Source organism: Ipomoea nil, unplaced genomic scaffold (genome assembly GCF_001879475.1).
Source record: "Ipomoea nil cultivar Tokyo-kokei standard unplaced genomic scaffold, Asagao_1.1 scaffold1043, whole genome shotgun sequence".
Classification (NCBI taxonomy): Eukaryota; Viridiplantae; Streptophyta; class Magnoliopsida; order Solanales; family Convolvulaceae; genus Ipomoea; species Ipomoea nil.
The window spans coordinates 1,293,360-1,313,841 of NW_017617471.1; the positions used below are offsets into that span (position 1 = coordinate 1,293,360).

At 35.1% G+C, this 20,482-nt stretch overlaps 4 protein-coding genes across 6 annotated transcripts; 1 reads left to right on the top strand and 3 right to left on the bottom strand.

Annotated features, from left to right (window-relative positions):
• Window positions 1-8,713: 8,713 nt before the first annotated feature.
• On the bottom strand, window positions 8,714-9,795 carry LOC109181330 (transcription repressor OFP6-like). The gene has a single exon (XM_019331082.1). It carries the CDS (start codon window positions 9,673-9,675, stop codon window positions 9,106-9,108), a length of 570 nt encoding a protein of 189 aa, XP_019186627.1. The 5' UTR covers window positions 9,676-9,795; the 3' UTR covers window positions 8,714-9,105.
• Window positions 9,796-11,199: 1,404 nt separating this feature from the next.
• LOC109180950 (lipid droplet-associated hydrolase) lies at window positions 11,200-15,170 on the bottom strand. Its single transcript, XM_019330675.1, has 14 exons — window positions 15,039-15,170; window positions 14,852-14,956; window positions 14,554-14,627; window positions 14,179-14,250; window positions 14,043-14,071; window positions 13,693-13,743; window positions 13,531-13,581; window positions 13,284-13,343; window positions 13,099-13,181; window positions 12,624-12,771; window positions 12,497-12,547; window positions 12,285-12,389; window positions 12,023-12,176; window positions 11,200-11,745 (listed from the first exon to the last, which is right to left on the bottom strand). Exons 1-13 carry the CDS (start codon window positions 15,089-15,091, stop codon window positions 12,042-12,044), a joined length of 1,017 nt encoding a protein of 338 aa, XP_019186220.1. The 5' UTR covers window positions 15,092-15,170; the 3' UTR covers window positions 11,200-11,745; window positions 12,023-12,041.
• Window positions 15,171-16,410: 1,240 nt separating this feature from the next.
• Window positions 16,411-19,729, top strand: LOC109182394 (putative HVA22-like protein g). Of its 3 annotated transcripts, XM_019332572.1 has the most exons (7): window positions 16,411-16,508; window positions 16,674-16,759; window positions 16,853-16,951; window positions 17,139-17,195; window positions 17,278-17,341; window positions 17,436-17,645; window positions 19,431-19,729. In XM_019332572.1, exons 2-7 carry the CDS (start codon window positions 16,728-16,730, stop codon window positions 19,521-19,523), a joined length of 555 nt encoding a protein of 184 aa, XP_019188117.1. In that variant the 5' UTR covers window positions 16,411-16,508; window positions 16,674-16,727; the 3' UTR covers window positions 19,524-19,729. The 3 variants fall into 3 exon arrangements, with proteins under 3 accessions (XP_019188117.1, XP_019188119.1, XP_019188116.1); XM_019332574.1 differs by lacking the exon at window positions 16,411-16,508 and having other exon boundaries at window positions 16,583-16,759; window positions 19,434-19,729; XM_019332571.1 differs by lacking the exon at window positions 16,411-16,508 and having other exon boundaries at window positions 16,584-16,759.
• A 99-nt stretch (window positions 19,730-19,828) lies between these two features.
• On the bottom strand, window positions 19,829-20,377 carry LOC109181112. Its single transcript, XM_019330866.1, has one exon. The coding sequence runs from the start codon at window positions 20,375-20,377 to the stop codon at window positions 19,829-19,831; it is 549 nt and encodes a 182-aa protein (XP_019186411.1).
• Window positions 20,378-20,482: the final 105 nt, after the last annotated feature.

Consider the following 20,482-nt stretch of genomic DNA (forward strand, 5'->3'; position numbering starts at 1 on the left):
CAAGGTAGATTAAACTGCTCCACTTGTTGGTTTATGTGGTCCTTTTTTGTGTTTCTCCTCAATCTCATATTGCAGGATGGATATCTCATATAAATCTAGTGAATCTCATCTTGAATTTCCCTCTTGACGTCGTAATAAAACTCTTTATATTCATTGGTTATCCATAAATTAATTAACCCTCTGTTTTTTATAAGTAATTACTTAATAATCATATACAAACAGAATCAATCTCATACTATTATGTAACAAGATAAAATTTAATAGATAAGATAGTAAAGGAACACTACCACATCAATCTTAAAAAATACCCATCTTATAATTTCAAGACATTACATGATTAATTAAAAAAACTCAACGACAAAACTCCCAAACTAAAAAGTGGAGAGTTGGAATAACCAATGTTTGCAAACGTTATTCATGTACATATAATAGGATTTCAAGGAAACATCCTAACGTAAAATGCTCCGTTGTTTGTGCTCTCTCTCCCTAATTTCAAGTCATTAATAATGTAATTAATACAAAATATTAAACTACTACTGCTGCATTTAGTAAGTACTTGTTTTTGGTTAGTTTAATGTATAATTACATTATCATCTTAATTAAGTTCTTAACCTTAATATCGATGCCAAAGATTCTTGCCGAGCGCCGAACCTTCCAAACCTTGTGCTATACCATATTTTCTGTTCTCTTTTCTATGAAAAAAAAAAAAATTAATGTCGCATTAAACAAATTACATGTGATTACCTAGTAATTAAAAGCAACAATAAACAATATAGTATATATACTAAGCAGTAAGCATATACTAATCCTTATTAGTAGATCCGATCCAGAAAACAGGCAAACCAACCCTAAAAGGCATTTTACTCTGCAGACTCCAACTTGTCAAATCCTTTGGAAACCAATACAACTAAACTAAACTAATAAAAAAAATTATAAAAGTGAAGAGTCGGTTCTAATTCAGTTAAAATATATAATAACTAAATGATTAATCCATATACACTATATATATCAGTAGGTCAACCCGTGTAATTCACGGGCCAACCTGTATAACCCACCTCACACTACATGTTAGGCGAGTCGGCTTAAAAAAATTATGACCCAACCCGTTAAAACTCAGTTAAACAGGCTCAATCCAGTTTTGACGACTCTAATGTCTATATTTAATGTATATATACATTAGTACATTACCATAGTCATGGAAGATGGGTGGTGATGATTTTGTGAGGGAGTGAAGCTAGCTAGGGTCATTTTCATTTTAATGAGCCATTAATTTTAGTTTCAGTTCCCAAGAAGCAATAATTATCCTGAAAATTATGACCAAAGGTCCAAAACCAAATGCTATGGGAGTTGGTTTGTCAAATCTAGTCATCTTCTATATGTTCATGGCATTCAATGCTCCCACTTGGGCCAAGGCCCAATATACCCACTTCTCTCAATGCCCTTTACTCATCTCTGAATACCATTTGCTTTCATATACACATACATACACTTCTCACCATATCTTTATAACTTTCAAATCTCATTTTATCATCTCTTTAAAAAGCTAAAGTAAAAATAATATATGAAATTCTTATTTACTTAATTTGCACTCGTGAACTTCAATTTGACTCGCATCTACAAAACTATTAGTTAGAAGAAGATCTAAATTAAACTTCTTTAACATGACATGTACATTACCTTGTATTCTTGTCATTGTAAAATTAATTCAGATTCTTGGTCATGCCAGCAGAATTTATTAGTGAAAAAACTTGACCTAGAATTCTTTTAACATGACACATAAGTAGTACGGAAATAGAATCCCCGTTCTTGTAATTGCATTAGGCTTGACAAGTGATTCTACAAGAAATTAGATTGGTAGCCCTAGAGTAGTGGTTTAGTGAATAAACAGTTGCACTTAACTCTATTCCAGTCGGATGGTGGTTGGGCACAAAAAGGGTACAGTTCAGTGTTGGCTTAAAGTTAGACAAACTCGATTTACTTCCTTATAGAGTTATAGGTCTAAAGACAGATTTATAGGATTCAAAAATAGTTCGATGAAGCAGAGAAATCTGGGTTAGCACTAGTAAAAATAAAAAAATAATTAAAAAAAAATTGTTGGTTTGAGGTGAAGTGAAGAAGTGGTGGGAGGCAGGTTGAAGCAGTAATATGATGGACAACTGGAAAAGACATTGAAATCTTCCATTGTGCAGTAATCATGGCGCTCAGAAACATCAGATCTTCATGAATGGAAATGGATCAGATATCACCATCTGATCTGACCTACATCTATTTATTTACACCAGTTATTGTAATTAAGTCAGGCAGGAGAAAGCTCATATATATATATGCATGCAAGATTCACACAGGCCCCTCAAAATTATATACTTCCTGCAACAGGCAAAACTTCTGATATGATGTGTATGTTTCTTTGTTTCTTGCTTCTGGGGATTTGAGGAGGAAAGTGACCTGTGCTGTGCATATATGGTTTCATTTCCCAACCAAATTACCTCAACCTCAGATTTAATTTTCTGTCTTTGAGGGTGGGTTCACACTTTGACAGATATATAGATCAAAACTTTACATCTGTCTGCTCTGCTCTGCTTCTCAACATCATATCATGGCTTTAATTGTCTTTAAATATTCATAGCTAGCTTCCCAAAGCTTACCTCTAAAAACATCAAACTTTTCTTGAAAAAGATTAGCTTAAGAATGATAATATATATGGTGGATTATTGGAAACTTGGTTCTTGAAATTAAGTTTTTTTAAGTCACTCTGGATCATGATATGTTTTTGATTATCCATAAAGAAAATTCATAATTCAAATGTATGTAATTGTTTAAATCTTATTGTTGTGTAGAGATGTCAATCAGGTCAGTCCACTTAATTTCGAACACTAAATCTTAAGCTGTCGAGGTTGTCGGAAGGTTAAACCTCTTAATAAAAATGAAAAAAATGAGAGTGAGCATTCACACTGGTGGAGTGGGATGAGTTTTGAAAAAATCCACCCATGTCGTCCTAGAATTGGAATTTACTTTAGGACATCCTCAATGGTGAGGATCTTGTAGTTTTTGAGGGGTTTTTGAAGGTGTGATTAGAAAAGAGAAATGAGTGAAAAAGGGAAAAAGGAAAAGAAAAAAAAAACGGACAAAAAAAAATCAATGCAAAACCCTGACAAACCCACAAATTAGCAGGACTACCTCAACCCTCTCTCTCCTCTCTCCTCCACATACCCATTTTTCTTGTTGGGGATGCCCTTAGACACCTTATAAATTAATTATGCGACATATAACTATGTAATGTTATGTCAAACGGGCTAGTCCATTTGGTTTCAATTTCAGGCTAACCCTATCAGGATATTATCAGACTTGTCGTATCGGATTATCTTCTTTTTTTTTTTTGTCTGGTTCAAATTTTTTGCCTAATCCTAAAATTTCAAGTTGTTGGACTTATCAGGAGGCTCAACTGAAACTTTTGACATTTTCAAATTTCAAGTTGATGGGCTTAATATATTTCATATTAGGTGGCACGAAAATGAAAATAAAAAATAACTAGTTAAGAATATGCATTGGGTAACCTTACTCCTGTGTAATAACTCATAAGTCACATATAAAAAGTAAATTTCATTAAAAAGATATTATCCAATAGGATGTAAACATTTTGCAATTTTCTATCATATTATGCACATCAAGATCAAGGGGTTATCACAAATGTAAACCTTACAGTCCAATAATGGTCCTCAGAGCTCACTCCAAAAAGGCCAGAAGATATGATTGTTTCTTTTTCCAGCTTTTATCCATCAAAAATTATGGGATTCATTCTCTTGTTTGTCCAATCTTTTTCAAGCAAAATGAGCTGATCCCTTATTTTGTTGATTGACCTTCCACCTGAAAACTATCATTTCAATTGAGGCATATCACATGTCAAACCCCTGCTTTCTCTATTTGATATAATTGATATTATCATATAAAGATGGCAACACATAATTGAACTACCCTTGGATTTGACTTATTAAAAAAAAAAAACTAAATTCAATCTAACAATTAATAAATATTGATAATTAGCGGACTATTAGTTTAACTGTAAGGTCGAAAGATTAACATTACAAACTCTGTATGCACACCGAACTAAATCTGATTGTTAATATAATTGTGTTGGGTGGCACTTAACGGTATTGACCGACCAAGTATAGCATCATGTTGATACGTACAAACAAATTATATGTAATCTTATTACATATTCTGATAATTAATAATGTGTCCCTTCCACTCAACCACACCCTCCAGGTTACTTCAAGTTTCATTAACAGTACTTTTAGAATATTATATACACGTCAAGTTAATTTTATCCATAAAATTTTTGTACTATGTTAGTTGGAGTTTCTTAAGATTTTTTGTCCGGGTCTTTCTCTGTCCGTTTAACGGTCCAGGTCCACCTGGTTCGCTCCGAGAGGCACAGAAACTGGCCCGAATCAAACCCTGGTTATCCCAAAATTCTTCCCCACAAAGAGAACTTATTTGCCTATTGAGCTACCCTGTTGGGTGGAGTTTCTTAAGATACATAGTATATATTACTGCATTAGGACCACATCAAGTGAGTCTAGTGATCCATTAATAAGCTTTGAGAGTGATAATAATGAGAGACAAAGATAGTTGAGTTGGAAGTAGCTTTGCACTTCATCCACAAAATAAGTGGGGCTTTGCTCTATTATTTATGCTACTATACATATATCAAATTTTGACGTAAAATCCCGAAAGAAGTGATTTAATGGATGAAGTATGATTCTCGTATCATAACGTCACGAGTTTAGTTTTTGTTAACATACTCTCGGTCAAGCTCACCACATAAAAATCATCATAGTAGTGCCCTCTTGTGTGGTTTACTCCTAGTGTACAAACACTTTTTTTTTTTTTTTGTAAGGTCTATACAATATTATTAAATTTAAAAATCAAATCGGAAAGAAAAGGGGAAAATATCTACAAACCTTTAATGAGCAATGATAACTAGAATTAATTGCAGCATTTTATTATGTCCTCTGACTAATTTAATAAATTTTTTCACATAATTAGCTATCATGTCAATTTTTTCGTTCCAAATTTTCAAGGGTATAACATGACTGTTTTATTAACTAATCTACAGATATTATATTATAACTTAGCTTCATGGGTGACCACATACATGTTGTATGACTTGATTCCTACTTAGTAAAGGTATATAATTGACATTGTTTTGAGTACTAGTGTACAAACATTTTGGGAGAATGTATTCCGCGATTTACCTTCTTCACCAAATTTTCGAACGTCGAACCCATCACAAAGTAATCTAGCTCGGTTAATCGATCTAAATCTAATTTAATAATAATAATAATAATCTTAAGTGAAACTATAAACATATATCTAATTTAATAACATTAGAAAAACATGGAGTTGATCCAATATAATAATCCAAAAACAAACTTGATTAGACTTGTGCTAAGAAAGTAGTAGAATCAATTATCCAAAAAACATTATCACAAACATTAAAAACAAGAAGCAGCATAGAATGACATTTAGCTACTCAAGACACCACATAGAGCTAGTGTTGCACTGCAAAAGTTGGACATCCAAAACTCTTTATTCCCATCATCATCTTACTTGTACACATATATATATAAAAGAAGCCCATTGGTCTACTCCATCCACACATCTACCCCCACCCCCACCCCCCTCTCCCTCTATTTATTAAGTATCTAGCAGTTTATGCTTAGATAAACTAATCCTAAATCCCTAAAGTCGCTAGTAGAGTTAAGTCGCGAATTACTCTATCAGTCCTCATGTCCATCTATCTGTCTAACCCTTATCTGTACACTCTGTGCAAAAATACGTCTTTATCTCATTTGATTAGTCAAGGACTTTCAATGACCGATTAAGTTTGGAACTCCACGTTACCGCTTGAGCACCGCTTGAGCAAGATTTTAAAGTGATTGATCGATTGAAAGTTGATTGGACTTCTCCATCCATCCATCCCCCTCTCCCCTCCCTTTTTTTTTAACATTAAAAAATACCCACAACTTTAGGCATGCAAATGGTGGAGAAAACATCATTATTTCACAACCCACAAAGATTTTCCCCTCTATTTGCTAACAACATTACATGGTACATGGACCCAACCTTGTGCAGTTGTGCCTTGACATCCACAAATTCTCAGTCCCTGCAGTCACCTTGGGTTTGGTTGGTTGTCATGTTCCATTTCCCAACCCCTTTTATCCCCTCTCTTTTGGCTCTCCCTTTCTGTCTCCTTCTTTTGCCTTCATTTAGCTTCCCACTTGGATTACAATGCTTGTGATTATGCACAAACATGGTTTTTGTGTCTCTTAATTTCTTCTTCCTCTCTCTCTGGACCTTTTCTTGCATTCTATTAGCTCAAGAAAAGTAGTGGGCAACCAATAATGCTTGTTTGCTTCATCTTACAATGTGTTTAAGTAGCAAACTATTTAGACCACGTAGTTTTTACCTTAGCTTTTATGTCAAAAAAGTTAGGTATTATTATTTCAGACTTCATCAAATTTTTTATGTCATGAATTATGATTTGTCGAAAAATAACAACACAGGTCAATAAAATTTAAATTTATGACCTGATATTTTTGACATCTTATAATAATATCATACACGTACCATATGATATAATTAATACTGAATGAAGTAATCTTTAAGCAAAGGTGGCCTGAACAATATGCCAAACGGGTCCTGCTCCTTAATGCACCTGCCTCGAGAATAGCACAAGTCAAGATTATACTCTTGCTACATGCAATGTTCTTTATTAATCCAATAAATATTTTGTATAGTATAGGACAATTCTATTCCGTCCTTACTCATAAATTATGTACCACTATAATGATATTTGAATACAAATTCCTATTCCTTTTATCTTGTAAACTCTTTTCAATAGCCACAACTGAATTATTTCAAATTTCACGATTTTAACTATAACTTTGATTCCAACATACTAACAACGTAACCCACAATAAACAGCACAAATTAAAGTTCTGTTGATGACAAAGCTTATTAATCACGACACCAACTCTAAACTGAACTCGAACTATTATCGACTTATCGTATAAATCAGTAATTAAATGTGTATTTTGTAGTGCAGAGGGCAGCATTGAGATGATTCAGTGTAGATGCAAGTTGCAGAGAAAGGACAACTGAGACTAATAATTAGAAGCACAGAGCATCATTTGACTGCATCTGCAGCTCAAAACTTGCACTTCTTTTTGTAAATTTGTGGCAACAATTTAACTTTACCTCACTTGGACTTACTAGAAAAAAATTATTAACTTTTATTTTTATTTTAAAAAAACACTAATATATTTGTTTTATCTATTGACTTTCTTGATTAAAACTGATCAACTATAAATAACTTAAGATAATTTATCTTTTTATGGTCGTTTATCAACTAAAATTATATGGTGCGATGAACTCTCCCCAAAGTATACTTGTGTTGGTTACCTAACCCCAGGGACATGGCGCTTAATTGCTTTCCATTGCTCATCAAATCATCAATGTTTACCACTCCCATTCACAAAAAGTTCCAGTCTTTATTTTTGACTATGACTATACATAAATATAATTAATTCCTCGAAAATTTATTATTACTAGCTTTATTGAAAACTATGAACTCAATTTAATGCTAAATTTTTTTTATAAAAGTGTGTCACACTATATACAAAAGAAGTAAATTATACTGGATTGGACTCGAAAGATATTGACGATGATTAAACTCGTGAACATTTAAATACAAAATTCATGTTTCACTCACTCAAACCTCGACGAAGACAAAAGGACATCATAACCCTTCAGATGGAAGCAAACAAGCAAAAAAACTTTAATGGCAATATGGTTGGGAAATGTTGAACCTTGCTGGCGACTCACTCAAACTTCACTATCTCATTCAATTAACTGCATTTAAAACAACTGTCTCTTTGCCTGTTTTATTTATTTATTTCTTAATAATAATGTGCTGTAAATTTTTAATTTTTTCATTATTTTAATTTCTTCTTTTTATTAGTAATTCAAATCCCAACGTCTATCTTTTATAACTGGAGGAGGGAACTATAGCTCCAAACCCGGTAAAGATTTTGAACAAATACCTCTTCTTTTCATTAAAATATTTCTCTCTAAACTGCACACCACTTTATAGTATATCCGAATTTTTTTTGTCATTTAAAAAAATATCTCTTTAATTATTATTATCTTTTTAAAATATCATCTAATATTTCCATCATGAAACTAACTCGAATTCACTTCAAGTCTACTCAACTTTTAATCAAGAGAGACTTGATTCAAATTTTTTTAACACGACACACAAATACAACGGTTTGATTCGAACTTTGTAATAGTACAAGAATCTAGCCTACAATATCATTTAAAAAAAAAAAAAAAAAAAAAAAACAGCCAAGTCCAAACGCTCTAATGGTTTTAAAGATTTGTAAACCTTATTATCAAGAATGATTAGGGTGTATTATGTTACCATCTAATATGCACAAAAATTAATTTGTCAATGTATATGTTTGATAAAGCATATATAGTCACGACTAAAAATCTCTCTAATAGGCATAAATGGTTGTGTTAACATCCAATCTGCACAAAAAATAGCTTCTTGGTTTATTATGTATATTTATTTGTCATTTAACAAAGCTTTCTTAATATAGTAATGATCTTTTTTGTGAAAAATACTATGAAATGCAACCATGTCATATAAGATGAAATATATATTATATATATTCATGATGACGTAATATATAGCTACAGATTACAATTTTCACAGCATTTTTAACCACCATGATGATATCATGACCAAAACAGTACACCCTAAAAATGTAGCAAAAAAGGCTGTGAAAATAGAACCTTTTAGCTTAAACTAACCCTAATTAACCAAAATACACTAATTATAACAATACACTAGCTAATAACTTCAAACACTACACGTAGACTCCCACCAGTAATTTTTATGGTGGTCAGAAATTACCATACTACCCCTACAAGCTACACTACTTACTTACCTACACTTAAACGTGACACTCTTGATTACACTTTATTGATAAGTTGGAAGTTGGAAGGTTAGTCGTGGGGGGAAGTCACGTGCGTTTCCTAAAAGCCACGTGACATCGAAGCACCACCGGTGGTGAAGGTTGCGGCCACCGGCGGCTTGACGGAGAAGACGCCGTTCCAGATCTCCGTGAAGGCGCGGACGATGACGCCATGGTAGTACGGCGAATTGAGCTGGAGGAAGCAGTTGAGGAGCTCCTTGAGGTCGTCTTTGGAGTAGATGTTCTTCTCCAGGATCATCTGGAGCATGGAGTGCCGGAAATCGAGGTAAGGGTCGTCGGAGTCTTTCTCGACGGCGACGCTCTCGCCGCCGATCCTGCCGAAGCCCTGCACCGCCCGCAGGCTCTTGATTTCGGAGTCGGTGTCGGAGGAGGCGTAGGCCGGGGAGAAGGTGGTGGTGGTGGTGTCCCACGAGCTGGAGGAGTAGTTAGAACCATTTGCGGCGGCGACGCCGGAGTAGGAGCGGCGGAAGGTGGTTGTTGTTTTATGGTGTCGCCGTGGTTTGGGTTGGAAGACGGCGGAGAGTTTCGGCCGTCTGCAACTCCCGCCGCCGCAGCCTAGCTTGACTGCCACACTGCTGAGAATGATCTTTTTCTTGTCATGACTCGACATTGCCGGAAAATTTTTTCAGATTACAGACTGAGAAAGTTCAGAAGAAGAAGAAAGTCAGAAATTTTGAGAAGGGTGGTAGTGAGTTATATGGTTATGGAAGGCCAACATTGGTATATAAATTCTGCATGTGACTGTGGTTGCCTCATTGTGCGGTCCATCAGATTATTATAACATTTATTATTATTATTATGTAATTCACATTTATATCCCATGCTATTAATGCTAGCTAGCTGGTTATAATACTAATACAAGTAAGTTGAATATTACATTTTCATATTAGCTTCCCACATATTGTTTAGTAGCTAACTCTATAGTAATGTCTTTGACCCTATAAAAGTTTTTTGGTATAACGGAAGAAACAGAATGTCATTACATTTTTGTCCATAAAAGATGAAAATTTGTTATTTGGTCGATTTTAATTAGGTCTCGGGGTCTTTACACTCCGAACCAGCAAGATAGCGAAGGGATAGTAGAAATACAGTAGGTGATATTGAAGTACAAAGGGGGGATTAGCAGAGGTGACAAATATAAAAGTCAAAATTAAATACTGAAAATAATTAAGGTTCAATTCTGACATGACAGTAGGGATAATCATAAATCTGAAAAAATATAATGTAGAGTTATTTCATATCTTGAGCCATCAGATCATATCCAGCGCACGCTGCTGCCATTTTTTTATAATGAAGTTCCTGAAAAATGTATCCCTGCCCACCTGATTCCCCTTTATGAGAAAAAGAAGATCCAACTATCTTACCCTCAATTTTATATACTCCAAAAATCATATTTCTATATAGGGCCAAAAGAAACTAAAATGTCTGTGAATACGTGTAGACTAATCTCATCTATCAATCTAAAACACGTTTGGCAGTGCATTTGAAAACGCTTGTACACAGTTATTGCCAGAGAAATTGGAGCACGGGGTCTGGAGTGCGCACGAGAGAGGCGTTGTCAAGAGAAAATCGAAGGTAGCACATGAGGGAAGCATCCAAGAAGAGTTTATGAAAAATGAGAGAAATTTAGCATAGTAACCTGCTAAGAATGCTAATTGTAACTCTTTTCTGAATTTGTAAATTATTTTGGAGGTTTTTTTGAGTTCAATGACTTATAGAAAACATTTTCTAAATGGGATGCAGAACACAATATAAAAATTAAGGCCAAAATGTGACGAAATTATTTGTTTAAAATATGAATCCCAAAAAAAAACCATTAGTCAGGATTAAACCTAAATTAACCCTACTATAGCACCATTAATAGAGTATACCAAACAGTCTATGTACACCAACCACAAAAAAGACTAGGGCTTTAACAGTTGTAGCTACAGGGAGGGCCTGGGGAAAGACAGTTTCCTATGCATAATTGCTACCCCTACTTAACATTAAAGAATAAATATTGTAATACTTTTAAAATATAATTTTAGTTTATAAATTTATAAAAAAAAATTATATTTTAATTAAAAAGTATTACACATTTCACGTAAGACAGTCTTATACAAGACTTACCCGGCATGAAATGGTGCCCAGAAACTAACAGACAAAATTTAAGGATGCTTTTAACATTGTAGCTTATGAAACTGTGTTTTGTTATCATAAACATGAGTTATGAGTACAGTCCCAGAAACCAAAAGTCAAGAAAGAGGAGAAACAAAGACAGTACTGTAATAACTTCAATTACATGAGTTATCTGCAGAGAAAACCATAAATTTAGGCAGGTTTTCCATAGGTTCTTGAAGTCTTAGGTACCAAAGCTGACCTAAACCTTGCTTTTGCCATAAATGTCATTAATATGAAGATGGAAGCTCCTAGCAGAAAGATGGTAATTTGGGAGTGTTCTGCCGTGGCGTCCGGGCTAAGTACTGAACCTAATATACAACCATGATGTAAGTAGCATTCATTTGACAGATAAGTAGCAGGCGGGGCGAGAAGATTGAGATCAAACGATCCTCTGTAACATGGCAACAACGATATTCAATATATATGCATCTCCGCTTTTTGTTTCAAGTTTGGCGATGGAAAAATTCTTGCTTTCCCCGTTCTTGAAAATGAAAATGAATGATGTTACGGGTGCCTGTCTGTCAATTCGAAGGAAGGAACGCATTTAACTAGTGAAGGTAACGCTCTAACAGACAAGTAGAGCTGTCAAAACAGGCTTAGCCCGCCGGGCTTTCCCGCCCCGTCCCGCCAAAAGGGCGGGGTGGACTCGTGTTTTAGAATCCCGTATTAAAAACCGGCTTTTTTGTCCCCCACCCCCCCTCGGCTAGGCGGGGCGGGCAGACCCCGCCCCGCCAGCCCGCATTGACAGCTCTACAGACAACGTTACATTAAAAGGAAGAAGATATTAAGGATTAAGATACGAGGGAATGATTACTTCTATGATATATGTCTCTTAATCAAGCTCGCAACATACTGGGCTACCCATACCGAGCCATCCTTTGTACACGAGAAAGCGTGAGAATGGCCCGCCTGTTCTACCGCTAAACTAGCACCAGGAACCTTCTCCGCAATCTGGAAATATAATAAAGCCCAGCAAGAAAACACGAGTTCAAAACAAGCAGTTGACATTATTTTAGGCTTTTGAATCAAATTTGTAAAGCCTCAGAAAGAAAGATTTACCTCGTCAAGCAGATGCGTAGGACCCCAGTGATCATCGTTACCAAACAAAAAAGCCATCTCGTTTTTATTTTGCCTCATGAAGGACCAATCAAGTGTGTCCGAAAGCTAATCCATAATAAACATAACAAAAATTTATGTTTTTTGCACAATTCAAGAACTCGTTTCGGGGAACATTAATCCGTATTCCCAGTGCACTTCATACACAATCTTACCTTATCAAACTCCGTCATTGCCATGAAAAGTACATTCTGCATAGTGTGGAACTGAAAAAATCGATTTCCAACTATTATTAGCACTAGAACGAACGTTGATAGTATTAAATTGAAAAAAGATCCCGACCTGGAGGACATGAGTGCAAAGGGCCTCGACAGCAGCAGGAGACCAAAATTTTCCGACTAATTTCTTCACTAGAGATCTCGAGAACCAGGCTGGTAGCATTCCCAAAAACGCTATGACAGCACTAAGCATTGCAGAGATACACCGGGATCTGAAAATTGCGTGTTATTGCAACACTGAGACAAGACACATGGTAGAAACAAATATAACCTAAATGGAAACTCGGTAATTTGAACGTTAATATTTATAAAGATGTAATTCGGTCTATATAGCTGCAAGTCTAATAGGATTATAAGATAAACTTATAGTCTATTCTTTTCTAGAATGAACACCTTTAACTTCATGCATCTTTGGGTTCGATAAGCAAACATTATTACTAAGCAAATTATAAAGGTCCAAGAAAACAGATAACTACATACTCGAGTCTTTAAGCAAACAAGTGCAATAACTAAGCAAATTAAAAAGGAAGGAGCTTTACGCTGCAATCTTCTTAATAAAAAATTGCGTCCAAGATTTGGTGTTCACGGTTAGAAATGGATATAGTCCGATGCAGAATCCCACCTAAGTAAACAAGGTAGAAAAAAAAAAGTAAAAATTTGAATTGTGGAAAACCAAATGACAAAAACGTTACAAAGAATACTTGTTAAGTGTTCGTTTCATTACCTTTTTCCGCGATCTTTTAAAAACTTCCAGAGATATGTAGGAACCAATAGAGTGCCCGACCTTAGAACAAAATGAAACATCAGTTCATCTCAACAAAAACTTATCTTCCAGAACAGAATTAGGGTATATTCAAGGAAAAACGTCATCTTTGGGCACACCCCCACTGTTTTAACCACACGAGGCATTAATACAAAGCACGACGGAAGAGAAGTTAATTTCTAAAGTCAACATAAGTCCTAGATCCTACCAGGACTATAGGAACTTCAGCATTATGTAGCTCCTGCTCGATGAAGTTGATCTGAAATGGAATGAAATTCATAAGTATATACGAAAAAATGACAGAAAAACAAGTTCGAATGGCAGAAAATATAATGATAATAATAATAACAACAACAATTGATATAATTACCTTATGACTGATTTGTGCTTTCAACGAAAACAGCCTTCCAGACTCCCAATTCTAACAAGTGAACGTATTGTGCAACTATTTTAGCCATAATACTTCAAACAAAAAGTGCCTCAATAATATAATGAAAGAATATATTCCATCAGGTAAACTTCAATATCCGGTGAATATTACTTTCAGAGTGACATAAACACTTCAGTTCACACCTTTCCTCGACTCGAGAGATCTTGAACAGTATATAGCCATCTAAACTCTAAACTAAATTGAAAAGACTATAGCCTGGATTTGGGATAGATCAAAAGTAAAACTTTAACATACATACATTAGGTTCATCTTCACCCAAGGGCCATTACCTTTTTGCCATGAGATATGTGCTGGATAGCTGAAAAATGGAGAACTCAGGCATCACTGCAAAGCGGTAAAAATATTTTTCCCATATAACAATAAATTTAAAAATGAATTTTCGGTTCAGTAGCCAGTGTTCCTTGCCTGTAATGGATGCAGTTCCTCCCAGTAGCTCATATAGCGACTCAACAAAATCAACGTAAAATGAAATAACACCTGCCACCACCATTGACATAGCTCAATTCTCCCTAATGTCTACAACACAAATTCACACTCAGCTCGGGTAACCCCAACCGAGTTGGTCAGACAATTAGCCTGGTAACCACAAAGTTACAAGATCAACTCCCCGTGGGAGCGGCCTATTGGTCTTCTTGATTAGCTATGGTCTTTTTTCTGGTCTTTTGCCGGCTAGGGTCATAAGGCAGCGTTTACCCAGTGCACACCCTCGGATAGTGACAGCAGTTTTACCTCGTCACTCGAAAAAATAAAATTCACACTCAGCTCTGAATATCAAAATACCTGGATTTCCAGGAATGAATACCACATGCAATTTTGGATCTTGGGCATGAACTTCAAGTAAATCAGTCTTGTAGCTGACACAATAAGGAACCAAAAGATATTAACTTTCTCAACAACAACAGAATAAGTGTACGACCCATCACATTATATGCATTGGTCTGAATGCCCATCAGCTCATATGAGCTTCACTGAAGTATATATCACTATTACAATTTCTAACGCAGAATCCCATTGGCAGAAATTTCGAGGATAATAAGAATAAATGTAATATCAACACACAGAGCGAACGAAAAATTACCCAGAAACATTGCAGAGGCGGAAATTGGCGTGTTGTTTTTTGCTGATCAGACTCGAATTTTCAAGAACCATTCTTGAAATTCTGCAGCTTGATGAAATTAATCTTCTGCAAAATTAGGAAAATTGGGTGAAAAAAGATATGCGCATTCTGTAGACTGGATTAGACCCTCACAGTAATCACTGCAAACCTGGAGCTGGGGCAAAGAGATTGGGCAAGAGGAGAGGCAATGCTAAATAGCATCGGATTTGTGGGTCGACGCTAGCGAGCGATACGAGGTTAAACCCGTATAGATTTGGTACGGTTCGTTACAAATAAGGTTGTTCGTTCGTGTTTTCAAAAAAAAAAAAAAAGATTGTTCGTTCGTTAATCATTATACCAAAAGAAGGTAAAAAAATCAGTTCATTTTCTTTTTCTTCTTTTATGATAATTTCCATTTTTTGTTCGTCATCCCATGGAGCCTTAGCTTGTCGTTGTCGATTAGGAATTAGGGTATCTTGATATTTTGACACTCTACTTTTTAAGCTCAAAAGGGTAATTTTGTCTCCGCCAAGCCATTCAACATAATTATGCTAGTATAACTCGCATTGACATTTCAATTAGTCATGAAAGTAAAGTTCAAAAATAATGATAAGATATCAAATTTCACCAACAATAATATGAGAGTAACCTCTCAGAGTGACAAAAAAGTATCCGAAAAAATAAATAAGAGCAGACTAAATTCTACTATAAGCAATATAGTGCCAGACCATTTTATTTTAATCATGATTAACCCAAAAAATGTGATTTTTGAAAAATAATAAAGTTAATTTCACCAAAGGTCTCTTATTTTTTGTGACAGATTCGAAATTTAGTCTCACACTATCATTTTTACCAACATCCTTAGACTATTATTTTTTAGACACTTTTAGTCCTTCTCATGACTTTTTCTAATTTTAGTAAGGGTTTTTTTGTCTCTTCATATTTTTCTTTTGTTATTTTTCCGGTTTAATTGGTTTATGACTTTACTAAAAATCGGTTGAAAAATATGATTATTAAAAATCAGATGTTGCCTAAAGTTATAAACGAATTAAACCGGAAAAATAATAAAAGAAAAATATAAAAAGACAAAAATGTTCTTACTAAAAATATGAAAAGTGATAAAAATGACTAAAAGTGTCAAAAAACTAATAGCCTAAGGATGTTAAATGACAAAAACTGAAATTAAATTTAAAATTGCCACAAAAAACAAGAGACCTCTAATGAAATTAACCTAAAATAATATTTATTATAAAAGTCATTATTATTATCAAACTCATAACTCAATTCCACCTAATTATTAAATATGTAAAATACTTTTATCAAAACATATTATCAAAGTATTGTATTTGATTCTCATTTTAATTATGATTATGTTATGTGAACCAAATACACATTTAGTTTCTTGTTTTTTGTTGTTATTAATAATAACCAAAATTTATTTATTTGAATCCAGTTTTGACCTGTTCTTCTAGTACTAAATAAATCCTAGTCGGCGAATCCTTAAATCAATGCCGGGGAAACTTCTGTGATGTCTCTTTTAACTGCCAACCAAATACTATATAATCTGGAACCTTAGTTCTGCAGATTTTATATGTAAAATAAAGGAAAGCCGTTTCTGACAAGAAACCTCAGCTCTCTCGTAAGTTTTACCAATCCAAGTCGTCGCAGACTTGTAGACCCTAAATTTGCTATTACATACACAACACGCTTTATATATATTATATGTTATAAGCTAAGCTCCTTCTTCATCACATATCATCTCTCTTATTTACAATTCATTTTCACCTTCCATAACTATCTGCAGACTGCACAGAGACCATTTCTTCCTCCTTTTCAAGATCGAGTTTGTAGCTAAAAGATGTTGGGAGAATTCATAATCAATAGCTTAGTGTATGTGATATGATTCTTTCTTCTTCTTCTTCTTCTTGCTGTATTTTTTGAATTGTTGAGTAATTTCATAACCTGATCTGATGATGGGTGCAGATTGGTTCTTGGGTATGCATACCCAGCTTTTGAATGCTTCAAATGTGTGGAGAACAACAGAGTTCAGATTCAAGAACTGCGGTTTTGGTGCCAATACTGGTATGGAACAATTTTCTTTTTCTTTTTCTTTCTTTCTTTCTTTTTTTCTTCCTCTTTTTATTTGGGTGAAGAGAATATCTGCATCACTATTTGAAGGTATGCAAACATGGTCGAATCGGTGTTGGGCCTGATAACCTGATTTTCTCTTGATTGTTTAAGAATGACATCTTTATATTTTATGTTGTAGGATTGTTGTCGGGTTAGTGAGAGTTCTTGAAAGCGTTGCCGACATCTTTATATCATGGTATGCATTATTTAAAATTTTAAACGTTTTCTTGTGTATTGTAATTTGTAAATGTATTGACTTGCCCTGCATTTTGATATAGGATCCCAATGTATAGCGAGGCCAAGCTGGCGCTTTTCCTGTACTTGTGGTATCCAAAATCTAAGGTAAAATTGAAATTTAATCTTGAATTGGTGAACATGGTAATAATTTTTGATGTTGTATTGATGAACATTATTGCATTGTGGTTAATGGTTGCAGGGGACAGAGTACATATATGGAGCATTGTTGAAGCCATTTGTTTCAGAGCACGAAGGGGAGATTGAAAGAAGTTTCATGGAGTTTAAGGTCAGAGCCTGGGAGTTAGTGGTGTATTACTGGCAAAACTGCACTGAATTAGGGCAGGCAAAGTTCTTCCAAATGCTTGACTTCTTGGCTACAGGAAGGCTTACTCAATCCACCTCTACTAAGGTACACCTAATTTCATTTTCTCATGTTACAACTCTCGCATTTAATGTCCTAAAAACGTAACTGAGTGGATAAAGCATGATGCTGATACGAAAAAATCACTAGTTTGATTCTTATCAATACCCTCTCGATCAAATCTGTTGCACAAGATATTACATTCATAGTGTTTATATGATTATAGGCTATTACATAGGAGCGAGGTTTATCCAGAGCACACTCTTAATAGTAAAGGTTCCACTTGTCATCTAGTCTTACATAAGATTTATGTCCTTATATTATTTTACACGTAAGGTCAACGATTAATTTAGTAAATATTTTTTTTTTTTTCTAAAAAGCTAATAATGTCAAGTATCAACTGATCAAAACATATAACACACTAATTTATTAGTTATAAGCTAATTATCAAATACAGCTATAATATGTATGCCTGATTACTTAGGGTATTATGGGAACAAGTGTTGAGTATTGTGGGATAATTTGTAGTATAATATTAATTGGATTATGTTATTTAATTATTTGATTGGGCCTATTCCCTAACGACATTAGGAAATGAAGCTTTGGGGGCCCATGATGGTGAACTTGATGAGCCGTTGATGTATAATTGGCCAAATTTATACTCTTAATTAATGAAAATATTCAAAAGATACCAAATCTATTAATGGGAATATGGATGATATGGTAATATTTTTGTAGAAAAAGGATAATTAAAAAAATATATCAAATAGTATTTGTCTAGGCGATAGGATAAAATTCAAGTAACTTACTTTAAAAAATTTATAATTATCTATCCTGTGAATTACTTGATGACTCTGTAAAGTATCATAACGATTAATAACAATATTAGTAAACTAACTCTTGTTTAACTAGGTATCTAATATCAGTTTGAGCCGACCTCATACTTTGGTTGGCCCCACTACTAGAACTAGTCATTTATTTCACAAAATAGGTATAATCGATTTACATAAATATATAATTATAATTAGAACATAAACAAACTTAACTTGGTTGATAGGTTTTTTACTTTGATAATATATTTTTTTACTTATTTCTTGATAAGGTTAAAAACACATTATAGGAATAACTCCTAATTTATCATGAGATTAAATCTCTAGTCCCCATCAAATCCTAATATTATATGATAAGATCTTATAACACATGTGTCATGATTCTCATGAATCCTAACATATAAATAAATAAATTATTTATTCTAGTAATGACAAATTAAGAGAAATTTATGTAGTACCAAAAATCGTGGACTTGGTCTTATTGGCCAGTCCAACCAATGATAATAACAACATGAAAACATCATGTTACAACAGCCACAACTTTTGTGGTCACCCTTGTCCTTGCCACCACACCATCCATCTTTTCTCGGGTCTTCCAACCAGTAAAATTCTTACAAAGAAGTAATCGCAAGATCACAAATTTAACTATTTGTGAGAGTTGATCAATTATAGATCATGATTAGTTTATTTTCGTGTGATCATTTATCAATTAAAGTTATATAATAAGTTTCACCTAAAAATTACATGTACAAACTTAGATTACTGATTCAGTAAACACTGTATGTTCACTGTTCGCATGAATCATCATAATTTACATATTTAGGAGTGGAATATACTCATTGAATTCGCTACATATAATGGGAAATATGTATAATATTACGCATCGTTATTTATGGACTTCATTATTGGGGTCAACATCACTTTAATCATTTGTACAGCAAAAATTCTGACTTTACACACTTTGATTACAATTTACATCTTTATTTACTGTTATATCATGCAGGAGAAGGATACCGACCACCGTGCCGGTGGAGCTCCACTTCCTCCTCCAGCCCCCGCCGCCACCAAGTCCGGCCTTTTCAAGAAGCACAGGTAGACTCCGATGATCGGCGGCAGCCCTACTCCGGCTTAGTTAGCCAGAACCAAGAAGTGTACTTGTAAATAATTTGGCAAATTTATAGATTTTTTTATTATTTTAATTTCAAGAAAGTGTACTTTGTATCATTGTATGTTTGAATAGTCGACACGGTTTGTAAAGCCTCCAATTGAGAAAATGAAAAGTGGGGAATAAATTATTTTAAATATTTTTTACAAATTATTATTATTATTTTTTTGGAATTGCAATCAAACATATTCTGTAAAGATTTGGTCGACGAAAATAATAATAATACAAACTTGTCATCATCTGAGGCTCCGAAGCCCAATTGCGCGGAGCAGCCAGTCAACGGCGCGGGTCAACGGTAGAAGAATGTGGCGATCCACAAAGTCTAGGAGGGCGACGACGGGGGCGTTGCCGGAGAATCGGATGCAGAGACGGCGGAGGAAGCTGCCGCCGGAGGAGTCCGGCGAGGTGGACATGGGCTGGAGGTATGCCCAGGCGGCCTGTTTCACGAGGCGGTTACGGATAAGGATTTCGGACCCATGGTGAGATCCCGGCGTCATGGGCCTCGGAGAGTTGACGGCGGCGGCGGGGAGGATGTCCTTCAGGGAGGTGTAGTGCACGGGCTTGATCGAGAACAGCTCGAAATCATCGTTCTGCGATGACCCAGAAGACGTGGCGGACGACGCCGCCGTCGTGGCGTACGAGGAGGAGGAAGAAGCCGCCTCACGGCTGTGGCGCAGGCTGAGCTGCGCCGGCGCGACGACGGAAGCGGAGATGGAGTTGCGGCGGCGGAGAAGACCGTTTTGCGGCGTTTCCAGCGCTACCGGTGGTGCTATGACATCTGCCATGATTCGCCGGCGGAGAAATTCTGTTGACGGCGGTGACGGAGCGTTATGCTAAATAGAGATTTGTGGGGTTTGCTTTATAGTAATGGTACGTTTGAGTAAAGCGAT